At 42.4% G+C, this 23,792-nt stretch overlaps 1 protein-coding gene across 1 annotated transcript in view; it reads left to right on the forward strand.

The window, feature by feature from the left end:
* Positions 1 to 23,792, forward strand: part of SYNE2 (spectrin repeat containing nuclear envelope protein 2) — a gene marked incomplete at its 5' end in the record, with an annotated part of 187,650 nt that overhangs the window by 56,125 nt on the left and 107,733 nt on the right. The window contains 9 exons of the mRNA XM_082000771.1: positions 1,134 to 1,280; positions 4,847 to 5,002; positions 5,401 to 5,666; positions 6,788 to 8,897; positions 10,417 to 10,739; positions 18,504 to 18,648; positions 19,377 to 19,592; positions 19,977 to 20,242; positions 21,026 to 21,182. Of these exons, the coding sequence (XP_081856897.1) occupies positions 1,134 to 1,280; positions 4,847 to 5,002; positions 5,401 to 5,666; positions 6,788 to 8,897; positions 10,417 to 10,739; positions 18,504 to 18,648; positions 19,377 to 19,592; positions 19,977 to 20,242; positions 21,026 to 21,182 (3,786 nt within the window). The remainder of the gene's footprint in view (positions 1 to 1,133; positions 1,281 to 4,846; positions 5,003 to 5,400; positions 5,667 to 6,787; positions 8,898 to 10,416; positions 10,740 to 18,503; positions 18,649 to 19,376; positions 19,593 to 19,976; positions 20,243 to 21,025; positions 21,183 to 23,792) is intronic.

A 23,792-nucleotide genomic window follows, 5' to 3' on the forward strand; every position in this document is an offset into this window, starting at 1 on the left:
ATTAGTGGTTTGCTGAGGATATTGCCTTCCAAGTCACCTGGACATATTGTGAAGTCTTCTTACCATTTTACTTGAATACAGTTAATTTGCTTGAATCTCCTTCATCTATTTAGATTTCTTATTTGTATATTTACTTTGCATGTATGAGGCTGCATTAGAAATGCTGTGTCCTGTTTGGTGCACCCAAACGAAGATCACTTACAGGGTCACACAGGGAATTTTGGAAGGTGATGATGAGTTGGAAAAGGCTAAGTTCTTGTTGGAGATGAAAGAGGTCTTGCTGCTGTCATCCCCTCCCTGAAGGGGTGTTGTAGAGAAGACAGAGCCAGACTCTTCTCAGACCTTCAGTTTTAGCAAACTGTGTGAGATGCTGAAAGTAGTGTAGTTGTGACAAGATGGAGCACAGTGTGCACTCATAAACTTGCTGAGGATTGGGGTAAATTTGTAAATTCTGGGTTGCTGGTGGGCTACTTTCAGTACATATCCTATCTGACTTGCAGCCACTAGCTCAGATATCCATGCAGCACGAATAGGTCACCGATGCTGTGCTCTCCACCATGGTGATGTTGTAAGGATTTGCCATTCTTTATTTTGTGTAGGTGGCTGTTTTTATTTTATCTGTCCCCAGATGATTAACAAACTCGGGCAGAACTTACAGTTAGCAAATACCTCAGCATGTACATACAGCAAATCCCCAGGCTACCCATGGGAATATCCTCCCTGGTAATTGGCTGGGTGTCTAACCACAGACTCTCTGTCTACAGTACAAGGTTGGAACCTCAGGAAAAAGCTAAACCTTTTAAAAAATGCATTCAAGACTGCATCCAGGGATACGCAGTTCAAGATCCATGCTTAGAATAACAAAACATGAACAGCATAGATCAGAGGAAGAACACTTGCAATCTGCAATTTTTCTAAAAATTTGTAACAAAATTACAGCATTGCTGCTTCTAAATGGTTTCCTTTGCCATAACCTTGCCCACAATAAATTATAAGATGTAACTGTGGTTTTCCTCATCTACCTATAATTATGGGCTTTGTAACTTTGTCATCTCAAGCACTGTAATTACTACTCATCGGGTTTGATTAGGGCTTTTTGATTAGTTGTTTTTTTATTTTTCTTACACCCAAAGGAGAAACCTAGTGATGTCAAGAATCAGTCATATAGTGAAGATGTGGATCAGGTTCAACCAAGGGTGTGCCAGAAGAACCAAATCCTGAAACCTGAAGCAGCTGAGAGAGAGGGTCTGGAATCTGATCCCCCAGTTTCTGCAAATGAGGTAACCCACATTCTGTTATTTCAAGCTAAATTTGTCAGAATCATTGAATTTTTGGTTCCACATGGGCTTCAGCTGAACTTACGTTATAAAAGAGGCAGCAATTACTGTCACATCACAATCAAGACCATTGTGTATATTTCTGCTTTATGTCCATGGTAGTTTTGAATTTTATCCCAAGTGCTAGCCACATCATATTTTTCAGTGGATCTGTTCAGAAGAGCAGGATTGGTTTTCAGAGCCATCATAATCAGTCTTTATGGTATTTACAGTTTCTCTTTAAACTGTTAATCAATAGAACTTCTTTCCATGTTATTTTAATTAGCTGTGATAGTCCTTGCCATAATAAGAAAGGCAGATCAAAAACTGAAATCCAAGGGTGATCCAGCATATGAAAATAAATGTAATAAAATAGAGAAAGGAGAATGTATTCAAGCTAAACGAATAACAAGGTATATTACTAAATGACATTACTAAGTCTATTAATCTTTAAGAGTAAGGGTGTTACATCTCAAATGCTCCATGACAGCTGATCCTTGGTCACCACATTCTTAAACTGAAGGTAGAGATGTATCTGGTCTTCACAGTTAAATCTATAGGCAGGTCCACAGCTGACCTCTCCATTGGCTATTCTTTCTTGGGACTTGCACATCTTCTCTAACTGGGGAAAAAAAAAAGGCTCCCAAAGGTCTTGGGAGTCTGGGGAGGTCCCTGCTGACTGGAAGCTGGCAAATGTTATTCCAATTTACAAGAAGCAGGTGAGGGAAGACCCAGGAAACTACAGATCTGTTAGTCTAATCTCAGTTCCTGGAAAAATTGTGGAGAAGATCATACTAGTTACTATTGAAAAGCAGTTAAAGGACAATGCAATCATCATAGAATCACAGAATCATTTTGATTGGGAAAGACCTTTAAGATTATTCAATCCAACTGTAAACGTGTAGAAATTGGGAGAAGAGTGGCTGGAGAGCAGCCCTGCAGAAAGGAATTTGGGGAAGCTGATTGACAGCAGGCTCAGTGTAAGTCAACAGTGTGCCCTGGCAACCAAGAGGGCAAACCATCCTGGGGTGCATCAAACAGAGTCGGTCAAAAGAGGTGATTATCCCACTGTATTTAGTGTTGATGCGGCCTCACTTTGAGTACTGTGTGCAGTTCTGGGCCTCACAATTTAAGAAGGATGGGAAGGTCCTTGAATACATCCAGAGCAGGGCAACAAAGCTGGTGAAAGAACTGGAAGGAATGTCCTATGAAGAGTGGCTAAGGACTTTGGGCTTGTCTCATTTGGAGAAAAGGAGGCTGAGGGGTGACCTCATTGCTTTCTACAGCTTCCTGAGGAGGGGATGGGGAGACGGAGGTGCTGATTTCGTCTCCCTGGTATCCAATGATAGGATGCGTGGGAATGGTTCAAAGCTGTGCCGGCGGAGGTTTAGACTGGGCATTAGGAAACATTTATTTACTGAGAGGATGGTCAAACACTGGAACTTCCTCGAGAGGTGGTTGCTGCCCCAAGCCTGTCAGCATTTAAGAGGCATTTGGACAATGCCCTTAGTAACATGCTTTAACTTTTGAAGTGGTCAGGCAGTTGGACTAGATGATTGTTGTAGGTCCCTTATGACTAAAAATATTCTATTCTATTCTATTCTAAACTGACTGACTTTCACTTCTAAATGTGATCTTTAAGTGCTTGTATTCAATCGATTTGGAGCTTGTGAAGGGAAGGGAAAGTAGGCTCTGCTGATTTCCTGAGGAAGGTGTTGGATAAAATTTAAACTGTGCGTTGTACCCTAGCCTGAAGCTGGAGTCATGTTTGGCCTTTTCCCACAGGCCTGCACTGTGAAGAGTCAGCAGGGGAGCCGTGGCTTTGTCCCTGAAGCACAGTAGCTCGTTAGCAACCCCATTCTCTTCCCTTCTCATATTTTGCTCCCTCTCCAGCCGTCTGATGGACTGAAAAATCTATGGGAAACATGAAAACTACTGTGTGGAGAGATTGACACTATCTTTGTGTCTGTGTATCAAGGGAGGCATTGCCATGGTGTATGTTGAGAACTTCATACAAAAAAGCAAAACGTGTACAGAGCAATCCTGAGGTTTTTCTTAGTGCTTGGACACTTTTCTGTGTGTTTTGATGCATTTATATTTCAATCTGGTAAGGTCGATTTCTTCTTCACTCTGATAGCCTAGCTGAGTTTTTCTGCTTACTTTGGTTCTGTAGCACTCCAAAATCTCTTAAGATGAAATCTTATGTCTGAAATTGATACAGCTGTTATGGATGTGTACACAGAGAAATGGAAAAGTTCTCTGACTGACTATTTCATGAGTGGTCCCCTTCAGTTTTGACTGGAAATAACTAAAAGAGTTCAAGTAAATAGAATTCTTCTTTTCCAATAATGTCTACAACGTGCTACATGTTTCCCACACTTGGAAGCAGGTATATTTTGGATAGCTCATGACCCACAGAAAGACAGACGACAGTGACAGCCTACAAGTGATATGGCTGCAGGGATAGCTGGCTGCTTCCTTGTAAAATAGTATCTAAAGTAGCAATACAGTAAGTTTATCGAACGAGAATTTTTTTATCATTGCTCATTTTATATGTTGGCACCCTGGAGAAGCTCACACTGAAGTCATATCTGTCTATTTGTATGCATTCACTCACATGAAGTCTGTACGTGGAACAGATCACAGTTTACACTGGATATAGGCAGGTACTGGAGGAAGGGAAATGCAGGAAGATTTTTAAGGTATGGCATGTGACCCAATAAGCCTGTGACATTTCATTTAGGTCATTGTCTGCAACAGCTGAAGGTGATTTAGAGGATTATTTTTACATGTGAACTGTGGCTGACTAGGAGCATTCATTTGGGCAGGGACCTCAGCTCAGCTGATGGATTGTTAAACCTGGCCACACCCCAAGTGACTTGTCCTTCTGTCATTGTGAGAGTTGATGGCAGTGACAGGGAATGGCTCTGGAGCCCCCTATTCTCTTCCTCCCCACCCCGACTGAGATACAGCTCCCTAACGCTCTCGTCTTACCCATGATTTCAGATAGCACTCATGGCAGTAGCAGCCGTGGCTTTGTGTTACAGCCGAGCTGCTTCATGCATGAGTCACCCTGTGAAGAACAGTTGAAGAGATGGTCCTAGTGAAGGACATAGCAGTACATCAAGGCAGGTGCTGAGCAGAAGGAATGTGGGTGTGAGGAGAAGGTTAAAGGTCCATGAATGTGTAGGGAGAAGGGGGAGAAGACAGGACAGATCTGTGAATTTATCACTAGCAGAGGTGTGTGCAGGGAGGATGTTATTTGAAGGTGGGGATATCAGAATTAAAAACTTAAAATGATGGACAGAGATTTCATAGCTAGCTGAGCAGTGCTGGCAAGCCAGGGTGACTGCAGAGGTGGGGGATAATATTGGAGGTTTCACCCTCTTGGTCCTGGTTGACCCACAGAGGCTGTGAGGGAAGCAACAGCAGGACTTTGGCATGGCTTAGACATGTGAAGCAAAGTGTTGCAGTCAGAAAACATGTTGGTTTAGGACCTTCAGAAATAAGAATCCTGTTTTGCATTGTAGGACACAGGTGCAGAAGTGGTTGTCCAGAATGAACTATTTCCTGGACTGCAAGTAAACACTGAATATTTTGAAGAGGAACAAAAGGTCAATGAGCTGAAAAATGAAGTGGCTGAACTGGATATTGTGCTTATAAATGAACAACTAAAAGAGCTGGAGGTATGGAAATTGCAAAGCCATTCCTCATTGTTAATGTAGTGTTACACTTACAGAGTTATGATTCACTTGTGCGAAACAACATTGTTGCATATAGTCTTATCTGAGGTTTGGCTGCATGATTAGTCAGTTTGTCTACGAGATAATCTACAAACACTGTCCCTTAATGCAAATATGTCCCTGTAAATATCATATTTTGTACTGCTCTTCTAGAGTGCAGTAGATACACCTATGATAGTGTGCATGCTTCCATGATGTGCACAGACATGCGTGCTCATTTGCACGTGAATGAGCAAGCATATGTTTGTAGATGTATGAGTATTTAACCGTATTTTGTGCTGATAGCTGAAATTGTTTAAGATCCTCTTTTAATCCCCTGTCTGTGGTGGGCTTGATTGTAGAATTTACAAACTGAACTGGAAACATGGAAAGCAAAATCTTTGTGTCACAGTCAAGGAGCATTTCCCAATGCAACAGGATCAAACAGAGCAGAGCTGCAAACCACAGAGCCTGCGGTGCCCTGCTGGGACAGGCTGCTTCAAGAACTAGACGCTGTTAAGGCAGTGAAGCAACAACAGTACTGTTTAATTAATGAGTACCAGAAAAGTCTTTCTGCTGCACAGTCCTCGATGAAAAATTTGTCAACAGAAAAAGATAACATAAAAATGTAAGTATAGTTGAGGGATTCTGTTAATAGGTTGCAGAACAAATACAGTCCTAGACTGAATTTTGTGCCATACTTCAGTAATGCTCAGACAAGAATATGGTTGTTTTGTCCATCTTATTAAAGTTAGGTAGCAAGACAAGTCTCATAGGTTTGTATGTTTAAACAGCCTTAAACAGAAGCATTTCTAGTGGTTCTCTGCTATCCTTTAGCAACATCTGCTCTTTTTAGGCAAATGGTTGCTGTGCTAAAAACCATGTAAAGGCCACATTAAAATATTTTTTGCAAAAACATGTCAGATGTGAAATATTTATTTTTTTTCTTTAAGGACTCATCAGTTCTGATTTTTTTCTGAGTGAACTATCTCATTACTCTGAAAATTAATCCTATTTGATAGGAAGAATTCTTTGGCAATAAATAAGTCTACAGTACCAATTCAGAGGTAACCAATGCACACAAAATATTTAGTACCTTTTATGAATTAGCCTTTAAAATATGGAAGTAGCCTATTGGTCACAATAATGTATCACAATAATTTGAAAATATTTAAAATAATTAAGTTTTTAATTTACAGCAAAGAGATTGAAAAATTGGAATAAAAATCTAGCTGCTAAATCTATTTTAAGTGGGAATTTCAAAATACTCCTGGAAATAAAAGATGAGTAGATAAAACTCCTCCAAATTAATCTTGAATTAATGGGATTTTTTGTTTTATCTTTGTTGTAAATCAGAAACTGCCATAAAATATTAATTCACTTAGAGATGATTTAACATAATTGTTGATTTTTAAAATTTTCTTTATTGTAAATTTAAAGGGAGGCTATATTCATTTAGGAAACAACACGTTCTATGTTAGTATATAGTGCAATTTTAGAGAATATATGTTAAAATATACCTTTCCTGCAGAGATATCTAGAAATAACTAATGCTGTACAGATAAGCAAGAAATAATCGTACTGCAATGGTGGTTAGGAAACTTGTGAGAGAACGTTGAGAGATACATGTGATAAAGTGAATGTGAGTGAATCATTTTCTACACAGTGAAATTATCTTTTAAAAATGTGTCTAGTCCATGTTTTAGGAGATTTATTATTTTTTTTAAACGGTACTCATGTTTTTGGCAGGGGCCCTATGAACAACACAGTTCTTCTGGAGAAAATTAAGGCATGCATAGAGTCCTTACAAAAAGAAAGAGATGTCTTAAACCAGTTGAAAACTCAGCAAGAAAGTTTATCTCAGCATTTAACATGCATGGATAAAGTGTTAACTGAAAGCCAGATGAGGCAACTGGAGCAATGGTGGCAACACATGGAACAAACAGTGCAAAAAAAACATGATCAAGTTGTGGCAGAAATCGATGAATTTAACCTGCTTATGAATAAAGCCCAGGATATTCAGAGACTGATACAAGAACAGTGTTTACAAGCAGACTTATATTCCTCAGCTGCAGGAAGAGCTAAATACCCTGTACTTTGGGCCACAGGGCTACAGGACATTAAACATGGTCTTTCTCTATTAAAAAGAAGGATTGAACTGCAGATGAAAAGAATTTGGAGTGATCAAGAGAAGGTAGCTTTGGAGAACTCTGTACATGATTTGCAGAGCAAGTTGGAAGCATTATCAGTGCAACAAACTCCTCAAGAGGATGTTCAGATCACTGGTCCGGCTCTCATGAAACACGAAATGATGAAGAGGCTGAAAGAAAACATTTCATGGGTCAAGGATTCACTGTCCTCTCTTGATCAGAAAGCAGCTCTTTTCCCCAGTGATGTTAAATCACAGATCAGAAGTTGTCAGCTTATGAGCACAGAAGTCCTAAACAGAGAGCCTGTGATTGTGTCACTGGATTATGGGCTCCAGCACATCATTCCCAACTTGAAGCCAGACGAGATCTCTGATATGACCTTCCTTTTACAAACATTGCAGAATTTATACAAGGCGCTTGTTTTAAAATCATCTGAAAGATTACAGCATCTAGAGCTCCAGCTGGAGGAGAGGCAAAGACTTATTGCAGAAGTAGAAAAAGTTCACTGTCAGCTTCGAAATGCTGAGATGCTTGCCAGGCCTGACATGAACCAAACCAGCACATGGTCAGATTTAGTGAATCAACAAGACATTTTAAAGGAGATTTTGAAGGACATACGGGAAATAGAAGGGCTTATCTCATCCTACTGTAAAGAGAGTCAGGTCACAGCTGGGGAACTGAGCCTGTCTGAACAACTATTCTTGATTGATCAATTAAGAAGTCTGAAGAATAGAGCAAGGAAGACACAGAGGCAAATTCAGAGTAAACTTCATGAAGTAGAAAAAAAGATAGCTGTCTACAGAGAGTTTGCTGAAGGAATAACTTCATTGCAGCAAGATCTTAATGATCTACAGTATGGTGAAATGAACTTGGAAGAAGATGAATTATTAGTTGACAAGCAGGAAGGGAAGGATAAATGCAAAGCACTTAAAGAAAAAGTATTAGCTTTTCAGTCCAATTTGTCACAAATAATGAAATATAAAGAAATCTTTGAATGCGTAGGTCTAAAATGGGACTCGGTGCAGCTGGATGAATTGCAAACTAATTTTTTTAAAATTAAAAATAAAATTAAAGGGAAGGTTATATGCTTTGATAATGTTGTTAGGGAAAGCGATAAGTTTAAAGCATTGCTAAATGAAATCCAGACTGTGACCGCCACTGTAAGAAAAGAAGCTAACATCCTAAATGATAGTTCTAGCTCTTCTCCTGTTGAGAATCTAATATCTGCAGAGATTCTGTTTCAGACAGTTCAACAAATCCTGTACTTAATCCAGGAGGTAGCAAATCAGATAAACAAAAATGAGGTCTTTGATACACCATTCAAAGAATCTAAGAGGAAAGAATTAAATTGCTTGGAGAAAGATGTTGAGGAATTGAATCAGTTTCTTCAAAACTTGGTCTCTGGTCTCCAGTATGTAAACAAGGAAGATATCAAGAATGAAGGAGAACATATATTCCACATCATAAAGCATATTCAATTAGAGCTGCAGCAGCCACTTCTGATAGACATAAAAATAATGCAGTATGAAAAGATGCGATGGGAAGCAATTCAGAATATGATGCAAGCAAAGTTTTCTGCTATTAAATGTATAACGGAAAAAGAGAGGGAAAACCAAGAAGAAAAATCTCTTGCTGCTGGTATAGAAACAAAATTAGAGACACTGCAAGATCATGAAATACAACTGAAGACAGATATTGCTGCCCGTGTTGTAAGTATATTTAGTAAAAGTAAGGTATGGCCATATGTCTTTTCCCAATAATAAAATTAGGTGTCTGTGACTGTAGTGTTTATATTTTCATAATTTATATCCTCCTTTTATTGTAATAACAGAATTGGCCCGTCTCTGCATTGGTGGATATGATGAGAATCATGATAATAAACAAAGAATACAAAGAAATTGTATTCAGTTTGATTATAACCAAGCAGTGGCAATTAGCACAAGAAAAGAAAGGTAAAGGGGAGGAAGGAAAAGGTTGTGTTGAAATATTGAGCTGCAGAGAAACTGCGTGCAATTGCTCTGAGATGATTCTTGGGACTGATTTTATGTAAGATTTTCAATAGAGACAATGATGAAAAAAACCAGAAGTTCCTTATTTCTACTATAAAGAAGCAGCTTACCAGTTGGGAATGATCAAGGAGAGTAAAGCAGAGGTCAAACCAGTGTGATCAGGTCTCAGGGAGGGTGAGCAAAGGAAAGGCAACAGCTATCCAAGGCTTTAACAGAAGTATATAAGGCATTGATAAGACATTGCTGGAGGATCAACCTGATTCATGATGCCTTTGTCAGGATAGGTCCACGCAAACTGGAACAGATGCTGTTAGAGGGATGAGGAATGTTAAGGGCAGGTAGTAAAACTGAATTTGCTCAAGCCAGTAAGCTGGGAAATCTATCTGAGAAATGTAATTAGGCTGGAGGTAAACTTAATGGATAGAAAAGGACTGCTTAAGCTAAAGGGCAGTGTTAATAGAAGGAGAGAGTGAATAAATTTATGCTGGAAGCCAGAAGAGTGGTAACCTTCATAGCGTAGAGGTTCTGGAACTGTGTCCTGGTCAAGAAGACCTGTGCCTTGACTGGCCAAGAGATCAATGGGTACAAGTGAGGAAACATGAAGTAGTAGCTAATAACAGGAGGAGAGACTCAGCGTCCCTGGTGGACTTATGGTCCTGCTGACAGATTTCCTGGTTTGCTGTGCTTCATCTTCACTACCTGGGTATTGTGTGGGAAGCACAATGCTGAAGTTTCTCTGCCCCGTGGGAATCCAAGAACTGGCAAAGTCACACATCATTCTGTGTATAATAAATACATAGGAGAAGAGGGTTTAGCAAGAAGCAGTTTGGCAAGTCATAGTGGAGATATATTCTCCTGGAGCAGAATAAAGAGTGTAAGAATAAATCAACATGTGAGCTTTCCCTGTCTGAACAGGATCTATACTTCCATGTCCATAAGGGATCTTATGGCTCTTGTGTCCTGCCGTCCTTACCTCTGGGCTTTTCCAGTATTGGCAGTTCCCTCATAACTCCCGTTCTTATGGTTGAGGGCAATCAATCTGTAGGTTACAGCACTGCTCTGTGACTACCTTGATAGCAGAGTGCATTTGCCATTTGTCAGTTCTGGGAGCATTGGTCTCAAAGACAACCACGTGTGAAATTCTGAGAAGACCATCTGGTGATCCAGAGGAGCACAGCAGTCTTTTTTGATTGTTCCTTTGTCTTTTTAACACTTTCAGAGTGCTCTGGAGGAGGCATGTAAAAATGGTGAGCTTTATACCAAGGCTGTTCAGAGGGCTGCCATGTTCCTCGAGGACTATGAAGCTCAAGTCAAGTCTGCGGCAGCAGAGCTTGGTAGGTTGGAGGAAGTCTGTCAAACCCCACAATGGAAACAAGAAGAATTCAACTCTGCAAAGGCTAATATAGAAAACCTGTACTCCAAGCTGAAAAACCTAGTGAAACCAGAAGACAAAATACATCTGGAAAATACTTTAACAGAACTAGTCAATAAGAGTTTGGCATTAAGGGAGAAGGCTCAAAGAAGCAAAGGTGATGAACAGAGGTATGTTTAAGAGATCTTCCTAGATCATGTTTCTTATTATGCTAATAATGACTGATAATAAATGCTGTGGTGTTTCTGCTCTGATAGAACCAGGTAATTCAGCAGAAAGAACTGTAAGCATTTCTGTTGTTCCTAGATGTGATTGTAATGGAAGGAAAATTACCATACAGTAAGGATATTGCTAAAAATTTACAATGCAATCATTTTTAGTATATTGCAAAAAGTATGTATGGGGCTTGACTGAGGGTCACATGGTGCCAGAATCGGAAGAAACCACATTTCCCCAGTCTCTAGTTCAGCGCTGGTGCAGATTAGAATAGTTTTCAGAGGGGCCCTAATGCATATCTGCCATAAGCTACTTTGGTGGCTTGAGACAGTAAAGACTTAATAAGATGCAGGCCATAGTTTCCTTTCTTCAAATATAGGTGTGGAAGAGATCTGAAGGGTCTTCAGATGGATATACAGAAAAAGTTTGGGAGATAGAGTAAAGGATTTTTAAATTGCTTGCTCATGATCCAGTACTTCTGGCTCTCTTGAGCATAACTAAAATGGATGACTTTTAAAGGTGTTGGTAATAGAAAAGAGGTAAGATATAGAAATAAGAAATTGGAATTATACAGACCACTGTCGTGGTTTAGCCCCAGCCGGCAACTAAGCACCACGCAGCCGCTCGCTCACTCCCCCTCCCACAGTAGGGTGGGGGAGAGAATTAGGAAAAAAACCTTGTGGGTTGAGATAAACACAGTTTAATAGGACAGAAAGAAAGAAGGAAACAACAATGATAATACCGACAAAGGAATGTACAAGAACAAGTGATGCCCAATACAGCAATTGCTCACCACCCGGCGATCGACAGCCCGTCCCCGAGCAGCGATTTCCGCCCCCCGGCCAACTCCGGTTTATGTACTGGGCATGACGTCGTATGGTAGGGAATATCTCTTTGGCCAGTCTGGGTCAGCTGTCCCGGCTGTGTCCCCTCCCAGCTCCCCGTGCACCCCCAGCCTGCTCGCTGGCAGGCCAGCACAAGAAGCTGGACTGTCCTTGACTGCTCAGCAGCAACCCAAAACATCAGCACATTATCAACAGTTTCTCATCCCAAATCCAAAACAGTCTCACACTGGCTTCTGTGAAGAAAACCAGCTCTATCCTGGCTGAAACCAGGACAGTATCCACCCCTTATTCCATACCATTTACGTCATGCTCAGGTCCTGTACTTTCAATACATTCCAATTATTCATTATTACTCTTCCTGTCTTTTAATATATACACACAGATATCACTTTCTTAGTCCATGGGCCATCACTTTAAAATGTCTGTGTAGTTCATTCAGTCCATGACTCTGGGCTTCATCCATCATAGCAGTCTCTCAGGGCAGGGGAGATGGTATGTGGTGTTGGATCGTTATCTGGCACGGTCCATGTCCATGATCTGCAGGTCGAAGATGTCGGTCTCGAGGGATTTGTTGGGCGCAAGCTGCTGAAGCCAGTTCTGGTTCCATCACTGCTGCATGTTGCTTAGTTTCGGTGAAGCTCATTCTTCATCAGTCTGGGTGATTCTTACTGTAATACCATCGATATGGTAGATAGCAACCATAGTAGTAATGACATACTGTATTGTGTAACAATTAACATAATACAATTCAAATCATTGACTATTTTCACCCAAAATCAAATCTCCTTGAGGTACACATCGGACTTCCCCATCCTTCCGCATTACCCACCAAGTGCACCCAGGTCCCTGGGCAAAGGCAATCCCACGAACGGGTTTACCTTTGCCTGAGGCAGGAGTAACCCAGACTGTCTTCCCCAGCATATTTCTCACATGCACCACAGGGACTTTATCCCCTTCTACAGTACGTAAAAGTTTTGATTGGGCAGGGCCGGCTCTATTAGTAGATCCCCTAGTGTTGACTAACCAGGTGGCTTTTGCTAAATGTTTATCCCAATGTTTGAATGTCCCATCACCCATTGCTCTCAGTGTAGTCTTTAACAGTCCGTTGTATCGTTCAATTTTTCCGGAAGCTGGTGCATGATAGGGGATGTGATACACCCACTCAATGCCGTGCTCTTTGGCCCAGGTGTCTATGAGGTTGTTTCGGAAATGAGTCCCGTTGTCCGACTCAATTCTTTCGGGGGTGCCATGTCGCCATAAGACTTGCTTTTCAAGGCCCAGGATAGTGTTTCGGGCGGTGGCATGGGGCACAGGGTATGTTTCCAGCCATCCGGTGGTTGCTTCCACCATGGTAAGCACATAGCGCTTGCCTTGGCGAGTTTGTGGAAGTGTGATATAGTCAATCTGCCAGGCCTCCCCATATTTATATTTCAACCATCGTCCTTCATACCAGAGGGGCTTTAACCGCTTGGCTTGTTTGATCGCAGCACACGTTTCACATTCATGGATAACCTGTGCAATAGCGTCCATGGTCAGGTCCACCCCTCGATCCCGAGCCCATCTATATGTTGCATCTCTTCCCTGATGGCCTGAGGTGTCATGGGCCCACCGAGCTATAAATAATTCACCCTTATGTTGCCAGTCCAGATCCACCTGAGCCACTTCAATCTTAGCAGCCTGATCCACCTGATGGTTGTTTTGATGTTCTTCGGTGGCCCGACTCTTGGGTACGTGAGCCTCTACATGGCGTACTTTTATGACCAGATTCTCTAGTCGGGCAGCAATATCTTGCCACAATTCAGCAGCCCAGATGGGCTTGCCTCTGCGTTGCCAGTTGCTCTGCTTCCATTGCTGTAGCCACCCCCATAGAGCATTTGCCACCATCCATGAGTCAGTATAAAGATAGAGTACTGGCCATTTTTCTCGTTCAGCAATATCTAAAGCCAGCTGGATGGCTTTCACCTCTGCAAACTGACTTGATTCACCTTGTCCTTCAGCGGCTTCTGCGACTCGTCGTGTAGGGCTCCATACAGCAGCTTTCCACCTTCGATGTTTGCCTACAATACGACAGGACCCATCAGTAAATAGGGCATATTGCCTTTCATTCTCTGGCAGTTCATTATATGGTGGAGCCTCTTCAGCACGCGCCACCTCCTCTTCTGGTGATATTCCAAAATCTTTGCCTTCTGGCCAGTCCATGATCACTTCCAAGATTCCCGGGCGATTAAGGTTTCCTATTCGAGCCCGCTGTGTAATAAGCGCGACCCACTTACTCCACGTAGCATCAGTCGCATGATGCGTAGAGGGGACCCTCCCTTTGAACATCCAGCCCAGCACCGGCAGTCGGGGTGCCAGGAGGAGCTGTGCTTCAGTGCCAACCACTTCTGAGGCAGCTCGAACTCCTTCATATGCTGCCAGTATCTCCTTTTCAGTTGGAGTATAGCGGGACTCAGATCCCCTATATCCTCGACTCCAAAACCCGAGAGGTCGACCTCGAGTCTCTCCTGGTGCCTTCTGCCAGAGACTCCAGGTAGGGCCATTCTCCCCGGCTGCCGTGTAGAGCACATTTTTAACATCTTGTCCTGCTCGGACTGGCCCGAGGGCTACAGCATGAACTATCTCCTGCTTAATTTGCTCGAAGGCTTGTCGTTGCTCAGGGCCCCATTTAAAATCATTCTTCTTCCGGGTCACTTGATAAAGAGGGCTTACAATCAGACTGTAATTTGGAATATGCATTCTCCAGAAACCCACAACGCCCAGAAATGCTTGTGTTTCTTTTTTGCTAGTTGGTGGAGACATAGCTGTTATTTTGTTGATCACATCCGTTGGGATCTGTCGACGTCCATCTTGCCATTTTATTCCTAAAAACTGGATCTCTTGTGCAGGTCCTTTGACCTTACTTTGTTTTATAGCAAAACCAGCTTTCAGAAGGATTTGAATTATTTTCTTCCCTTTCTCGAAAACTTCTTCTGCTGTGTTGCCCCATACGATGATGTCGTCAATGTATTGCAGATGCTCTGGAGCTTCACCCTGTTCCAGTGCAGTTTGTATCAGCCCATGGCAAATGGTAGGGCTGTGTTTCCACCCCTGGGGAAGTCGATTCCAGGTGTATTGGACACCCCTCCAGGTGAAAGCAAACTGTGGCCTGCACTCTGCCGCCAAAGGGATCGAGAAAAACGCGTTAGCAATATCAATGGTGGCGTACCACTTGGCTGCCTTTGACTCCAGTTCATATTGAAGTTCTAGCATGTCTGGCACAGCAGCGCTCAGTGGCGGCGTGACTTCATTCAGGCCACGATAGTCTACTGTCAGTCTCCACTCTCCATTAGACTTTCGCACTGGCCATATGGGGCTGTTAAAGGGTGAGCGAGTCTTGCTGATCACTCCTTGGCTCTCCAGCCGACGAATCAGCTCATGGATGGGGATCAGGGAGTCTCTGTTGGTGCGATATTGCCGCCGGTGCACTGTTGTGGTAGCGATTGGCACCTGTTGTTCTTCGACCCTGAGCAACCCCACCACAGAAGGGTCCTCTGAGAGACCAGGCAAGGTGGACAGCTGTTTAATTTCTTCCGTCTCCAAGGCAGCTATACCAAAAGCCCACCGGTACCCTTTTGGGTCCTTGAAATACCCTCTCCTGAGATAGTCTATGCCCAGGATGCACGGAGCCTCTGGGCCAGTCACAATGGGGTGCTTCTGCCACTCATTCCCAGTTAGGCTCACTTCGGCCTCCAGCACAGTCAGCTGTTGGGATCCCCCTGTCACCCCAGAAATACAGATGGGTTCTGCCCCTGTATGGCTTGATGGCATCAGGGTACATTGTGCACCAGTATCCACTAAAGCCTTATATTCCTGTGGGTCTGATGTGCCAGGCCATCTAATCCACACAGTCCAATAAACTCGGTTATCCCTCTCCTCCGCCTGGCTGGAGGCAGGGCCCCTCTAATCCTGCTCATAGTACTCGTTACCCACTTCTTGTAAATAGGAATCAGAAGTCCCCTCAAGAGGATCAGAGGTGAGATCAGCTCTTCTATTCTTTCTGGGGAACTGCCCACTGGAAAGTGGAGCGACGATTTTCCTCGAGGAACCTGAACCCCCTTTTGTAATTGTTTTCCCTTGCAGCTCACGTACTCGTGCCTCTAGGGTCGAGGTAGGTTTTCCATCCCACCTCCTCATGTCCTCTCCGTAGTCACGCAATTGAAACCACAGGGTGGCTCGCGGTGTGTATCCTCTATATCCTCTCTCTTGAACAGAAGAGCGCTTACTCCTAATGGCTGAGACACTGGTCCGTACGGGTGGAGGGTAGGGCATATCCTCTTTGAATTGCCGGAACTCCTGGGACAGTTTCTCTACAGCAGAGACGCAGGCCCGTAGGGAGGAAGAGAGACTTTCTTCGTATTGCCGGAGTTGGCCAGCCAATTCATCCACCGTTGGTCTCTCTCCGTCTTTCCAGGCCATTATTGCTAATGAGTTGGCATATGATGATGGTGCACTCCGTACAAACTTCCGCCACATAGGTCGCGTGCAATTGACTTCATCTGGATCTTTGGATGATTGTCCATTGTCCAAGTCACCATAAATCACTTCCAGCACCGCTAGCTCCCTCAGGTACTGGATACCTTTCTCCATGGTGGTCCACTTGCCTGGGTGACATAGAACATCTTCCTTGAAGGGGTACCTTTCCTTCACACCCGACAGGAGTCGTCTCCAGAGGCTGAGGACTCGTGCACCTTTTCCAATTGCTTTGTCAATGCCCCCTTCCCTAGAAAGGGATCCCAGCTGCTTGGCTTCCCTACCCTCTAATTCCAGGCTACTGGCCCCATTATCCCAGCATCGGAGCAGCCAGGTGACAATGTGCTCACCTGGACGACGGCTGAAATCCTTTCGCATATCTCGCAGTTCACTCAGTGATAGAGATCGGGTAGTTACCGTCTCTTTTATGAGTTCTTCCTCTTCCTCCTCTTCAAGCGATGACCTGCTCTCTTCCCTCTTCAGTCCTTGTGATGGCCCTGCTTCAGAGCACTCTGCCTCCTCACTCGCTTCCTCTGCCTCCCTCTTAGCAGAATCTTCCTCCTCCCTTACTAAACGAGCTGACTTCCGCTTCCAAGATTTCTTCTTTTGTACAGGGGCAACTGATACTGGGATGGGCTGGTTCTCTGGTTCAGCTGCAACAGTCTGAGTAGCTACAGTGCCTGTTGCAGGGGTTGGAGTAGTCACAGTGCCTGCCACATTGCCATCAGACCCAGAGACCCTCTCTCCCCTTTGCACAGTGTTAAATAGAGCTCGGTAGGCATGGGCCAGGCCCCAGCACATGGCAATGATTTGTGTCTCCTTGGAGCTGCCAGGCTGACAGCATACTTCTTCCAGATATTCTGCTAGTTTATCAGGATTCTGCACTTGTTCGGGAGTGAAGCTCCAAAACACCGGAGGTGCCCACCGCCCCAGGCATTTGCCCATGCTGTTCCACACGCCCTGCCATTCATAACTATCCAGCCTTGGGGCAGATCTCCGGGTGATATTCTTAAATCGCTTGCCAACCTTAGACAAAACCGAAACAATGTTCCCCAGAAGTAGCAATAGAGGTATTATAACTACCCAAGGGTGTTCAAAATACGGAAAAATTACTGTGATGAAGGAGGAAACGTTATGATAGAGGGTAGCAAAGGTATCATTCTGCATTTCCTCCATAGAAAGCCTTTCAGAGGCAGAAGTATAATTGCTAATCGTCTCCACAAGACTGTAGCCAAAATACAGTAACGGCTTTAGTACAGAGTTCAGATGATACCACATTAAGCTCAAGGTCAGTGCTCGAAAAACAAAACTTGCAGGCGAGTACAGCAGCCCGCAGAGACCAACACCGATCCTTAACATGTACAACAAAGACGAGAGCATCATGCAAATCAAATAAACTGATATTGTGACCTGCAACTGTTATTATCTCAAGCCTCGTGCCCCACGTTGGGCGCCAAAAAGGACTGTCGTGGTTTAGCCCCAGCCGGCAACTAAGCACCACGCAGCCGCTCGCTCACTCCCCCTCCCACAGTAGGGTGGGGGAGAGAATTAGGAAAAAAACCTTGTGGGTTGAGATAAACACAGTTTAATAGGACAGAAAGAAAGAAGGAAACAACAATGATAATACCGACAAAGGAATGTACAAGAACAAGTGATGCCCAATACAGCAATTGCTCACCACCCGGCGATCGACAGCCCGTCCCCGAGCAGCGATTTCCGCCCCCCGGCCAACTCCGGTTTATGTACTGGGCATGACGTCGTATGGTAGGGAATATCTCTTTGGCCAGTCTGGGTCAGCTGTCCCGGCTGTGTCCCCTCCCAGCTCCCCGTGCACCCCCAGCCTGCTCGCTGGCAGGCCAGCACAAGAAGCTGGACTGTCCTTGACTGCTCAGCAGCAACCCAAAACATCAGCACATTATCAACAGTTTCTCATCCCAAATCCAAAACAGTCTCACACTGGCTTCTGTGAAGAAAACCAGCTCTATCCTGGCTGAAACCAGGACAACCACGCATCATAGGGACAAATAGAATGTGTGTTACAAACTGGGAACTAATTTCTGGGAACGTCTGAGGAGGATGGAGACTTAGATCAAGACATACAATTCTTTTAAGCAGCTCTATGGCTGATGTATGGATATACATACCTATATTTCTTTACCTCTGGGTAAAGATCTCTAAAGTATCTTGGATATTGGACCTGAAGTGTATAATAAATGCTAATTGAGGATAACTTGCAAAGTAGTAAGGACTACTAGCTCAGAAGATTTTTTTTTTTTTTTTTAATTATTGTTCTAGTGGGCATTATGGTTGGAGAGAGGAGAAACCACATCAAATTTTAATTGGTTTATTAATTGTTTCCTACAGGTATTTTGAAAAATACAAAAGCTACATAAAAACCAAAGATAAGGTATGTGATGATCTTAACAAACTGGAAAAGATGCTTAGACAGTCTTTGTCTCAAATACCAACATCTTATAAAGAAGCTTTGGAGCACTTAGAAGAAAGCAAGGTAAGAGAGGCTCTGAAGAACTTGAAAAGCTCATGCAAAACTGTGATGCAGCTGTGCACACCATATATTGTAGTAGAAAGAAGTGAAATTCTTTATCCTGTATTTATGTATATATATAAAACCACAGACTATATTTATATACCTATAAAAAGACCAGATTATAATAGACCATGTAAAATGAAGTACATATTATTGCTGTAGAAATCAAGGATTATCAGTGCTCAAGATAGTATTGCATTTCTGGTCAGATCCATCATTGTTTCTTTGCAGGACCAGGACTGATCAGATTTCTAACATTGCTGTTGTTTTCCCTCAGAAGTAAAAATCAGAGAATTTCCAATTTCCCCACTCAGGACTCTCTTGCTGCCTCTCCACCAGACCTCTCCTATGATGAATCACTCTTCTGTCCTGTCTTCTGGTACTCATCGTATTACAGGCTGGTCATCTTTAAGTACCTGTAACTCCTGCTTGTTTCTCTTCCCTTCCAAATAACCAGAAAGAAGTTCAAACAACCTAATTGTCTGGGCACACTGTTCTTCTGTTTATTTTATTCACCCTATCTTTTTCCACAGTCTTAGCCAACAGACTTGCCTCATTACAACTATATTTAGCCAGCTCAGTGGAGTGATTGTCATTTTGTTAGAGGATCCTAATCATGTTAGTGAATGCTTCATTAACACTTCTGACTGTATCGTTTTAGCTACTTACTTGTTTATTTTTCCTATAAGGTTTTAGTCTCCAACATTGACTTGGCTGAAGATGATCTTGTGAAGCTGAGGCAGGTCTCTGGAGAGCTGTTGAGACTATGCAGGAGAAGTGACAGGGCACTGGACAGGATTGTAACAGTGCTGTGGGAAAATTGGCTGGGTTTGCTTGAGGAGGCGAAAGGGCTGGAAATTAACTGTGAAGAACTAAAGCAAGAATGGAAATTCATCAATGAAGAGGTGAGTTGCTCGATAAACGATAAGTTTTGGCGAATGTAGTAGGGATGGGGCCCTCAGTAAAATGGCATGTAAAGGGCTAAGATCAGTGCAGAACATAATTTCCCATCTATTGATCAGCCAGTTATCCCCAGCCATTCTTGAAGCTGGAGTCAAAATTGGTGGGGATATTTATAGTACAAGTTCTCTGAACCCAGAACAACTCTTTGTGTGGTTATGTGCTTTGTTAGAGCGAAGTCAAATGTTTTGGCACGCTTCAGGTGTTCAAGTTCTTTGCCTATGTAATTCTCAGTACTTAGTCATGCGTATGAGTAAATGAATAATGTAATTTAAGGTGATGGAATAAAAAAGCACTTTATCTCATGCTTTGACATGCTGTTTACTTAGCTGGAACGAGAAACAATAATTCTTGATAAGCTCCAGGAAGAACAGCCAGAAAATCTTAAAGAGAAAGAAAAGGCCACCAGAGAGGAACTGGTTGAATTACTAGATTTTGTGAACTCATTTGAGGAAAACATCAACCAGCAACAGCTCCTCTTACTCTTACTTCTTCACCGAATAAGAAACATCCTGAATACATCTGAAAATACTGAGGAAGAAGCTGCTCTTCCCGCCTTATGTGAGATAAAGGCAATGCAGGATCGCTGTAGAAAGTAAGTTGTTTGAAATTTCTGTTGAAGATATGACATAGGACTACTTATAAGCACAGTGTTTTATTGAGTGTTAAAGAATACGTGAAAGCTGTAATGCACTTAAAATGCCCTGTTGGGTGAGACCAATGCTCCATCAAACCCATCTTCTGTCTCCAGCATGGGCATTGGGAGGTAGTAGATATGGAGAAGACCCAAGCTTGGCCATACCATGTGTGGGCTGCAATTTGTGTTCAAGTGTAGAAGGAATCAGAAGGGATGATGGTCTATTTTGGAGGCTCCAAGCTCTTGTGAATTTGAATGAGATGTATGGGTCTTCTATTCTTATGAAAATCAGACCTTGTGCTTTTTGCAACAATGCAACTTTTGCCTTACAAAGTGGGTGCCACTGTTTAAAATATGCTTCAAATATTTTTTGCAAATCTGTGATTGTAATCATCCTTCTCCATGCCTGCTTTTTGACATGGAAATCTTTGTGAACATCTTCTGCTCTGCATTTTCAGACTCTGAAAACCTGAGCTCTGTTTGCTGTTTAAATATGCATGCTATCTGATTTGGTCTAGCAAACATACTTTGTTTAGCAATATCTGAATTAATTTTTGAAGAAACTGAGACAATAAAGGGCAGAAAATCAGAGATTTAGTTACAGAAAATAATACTAAAGTACAGACAAATGTGGTTCTGGATATACATTTTAAAATTATCTCTATTAAGCATGCTCTTTGATCACTCCTACTTAGTGTAGAGTCTAACACTTAATATATTCTTGCTGGAAATCTTTCGTAGGTTGTATGAAAAGACTCAAAACCATAAGGATTCTGTACAAACTGAGATTCAAGAGAGGGACAAGATCACTGAAGAAATAAGTGCTGTGACAAATGCATTACAGAGTGCTGCATCTGTATTATTACAAGGTGCTACTGGAAAGGCAGGGCAACTGGAGGTTTGTAACAGCTGTTATTGTGTGAGGACATTTGGAATATGTTCTCTTTTATGCTGGGGCTTGAACTAGCTCTAAATAAAACTAGTGGCAAAGTATATGCATATGTACATTGACTTAAAGAGAATGAATCTGGCTCAGCAGAATATGACTGGCCATGCTATGGCCTTGGTTTGCATTCCTCTCCCTCTGTGTGGTTCAGTTAGCAGCCATAGAAATCTTTCTAGACTGCGGAGAGACTCACAGACGGCGGCATGCCTTTTAGGAAATACTGCTTAGTGTACATCCTGTGTCATTTCCCCCTCTGCGTACCTAGCCAGGGCAGCTTCAGATGCTCTGGATCTGGTGTCCCACATCAGGGGGTTAACCTGGTAAATGATTCTTAGAAATCAAACCATGGTCAAGACCACATTTCAGTATATTTTTGTGATCCTTTGAATTCTTGACTTTATGAAATGGTATTATTCCTAACACATCCCGAATGTAGATTTATTTATTTATTATTTTAATTATATTTGTTTCAATGTAGTCTTACTGTGTTTATATCATCATAATTTTTAAATGTTTATCAAAAATTTATTTTTAGTTATATTTAATCGAGTTGTCTTTTAACTTTAGAACTTTATATTATTCCAGCCTAATAAGGTCCCTTACAAATTTGGGCTGTCTTTGAGCCTTGTGTAAAAACTAGTTGGGGGTCCCCATCACATGTTTTCTTTACAAGGTAGATGCTTGAAGCTGGCAAAGGACTAGGAGAAGTACAGAAGCCAAAGACCATGATGGCAGATATGAGCATTTTTGAAGGGGTTAGCATGAGAGAGATATGTTAACTACATCTCGAGGAAGTTCTGAAAACCCATTACTGTGAAACCTTGTGGTTTTGTCTGAAAGGACTGGTTTTCTATTTAAAATTATTTAGAATTAGAATTTAGAGTTGGGTCTGCTCTTTTACTGAGTTCTTTGTATCCAGTAGGAAATGTTACCACTGCAGATTCTTGATGCCTATGCTTTTCCCTCACATCCAAACTGTGCTAATCTGAGCTCCTAAAACTCACCCAAAAGTGAGTTTAGACCTTGTTCCTGTTCTGACAGCAATCGGTACAAGCAAATCGCAGAATGACAGAATGGTAGGGGTTGGAAGGCACCTCTGAAGATCATCTGGTCCAACCCCCCTGCCAAGGCAGGATCACCTAGGGCAGGTTGCACAGGAACGCATCCAGTCGGGTTTTGAAGGTCTCCAGAGAAGGAGTCTCCACAAACTCTCTGGACAGCCTGTTCCAGTGCTCCGTCACCCTCACAGTAAAGAAGTTTTTCCCCGTGTTGAGGTGGAACTTCCTGTGCTGCAGTTTGTGCCCATTGCCCCTTGTCCTCTCACTGGGCACTACTGAAAAGAGACTGGCTCCATCCTCCTGACAGCCACCCCTCAGATAGTATAGCCATTTATAAGGTCCCCAAATGTTAGCTGCAATCAGGCCAAATGATTTATTTGTAGCAGTATGTCACAATGGGCGTCTTCCTTTTGAGAAGATTCAGGTGAAAGGATTGAAAAATTCCTTAATTTTACCTAATGCAAACACCAGTAAGCCAAAATCTGTAGGGCAATTTCATCTCTACTTCCAAAGAAAATGTAGTTTCCATAAAATTGATAGCATTATTTGGGGCTCCATTCCATTTATTGAGTAGAAATGCCTATTTCACTTCCAGATGACAAATCTGGGTTAGTCGGGTGGCAAAGTTTTAACTCACCAATGTAGATGAACATGCAAATGGGAAGCGATATCATCTAGTCCCCTAGGAAAAAAAACTGGGACGGTTTTGACAGGCATCTGCTTTCCAGCTAAATAATCTGTGAAATGTGAACATGCGTTTATATACAGAAACCAGTTTGCAGAAACCTGCTTTGTTTTGGAGACTAATGTTGTAAATGTTTCTTTCAAATTCATGTCAGGGAATCTATAAACTCCTGTAAACGTTGTCACAGTCTTAATTGAGCCACTTGACAAGAACAGCCTTCTCTATGGTAAAATGAGGCACACAGCTGTTTCACGGTTTTGCGTTTTTTAATATCATACCCAGTTGTCGTGGGATGACAGGAAATAAATTAATCTCAGATCCTACATATTTGTCTGTGCACCATATTTGTGTGAGGGGAAAGATTCCCAAGTGAAGACTAGGAGTTAATGGATTACCATTACCCCTGATTGAAAAAGGATGTTAATTTTAACATCTTTCACTGCTTGGTAGGAGCTTTAGATCATTTTCTCCAATAACTTGAGTTAACATTTGAGTTTCTCAAACAGCTGAGCATTGGGAAAAGGAACCATAAAGCAAACAAACAACTTGAAATTCTAGAAAACCTTCAAAACAAATGAGTTTCTTCATTCCTTCTGCAAGAGGATTTAGATCAGATTTTATTTCTAGGCCACAGGCTGTAGACAGTTGTTCAAGTTTCTTTTATCTCATAAAACCTACATTCTTTATGCAGAACTGGAAACTACTGTTTTGAAAGGAGCCTGCTGTGCTGCTCTGCATAATTGCCTGAAAGCAGACACTTCAGCTTGAAACCTGTTGTGTTTTGTGTTGTTTGGCTTTTGTGTTGTTCATAATAATGAA

Source organism: Phaethon aethereus, assembly GCF_964289735.1.
Source record: "Phaethon aethereus genome assembly, chromosome: 5".
NCBI lineage: Eukaryota > Metazoa > Chordata > Aves > Phaethontiformes > Phaethontidae > Phaethon > Phaethon aethereus.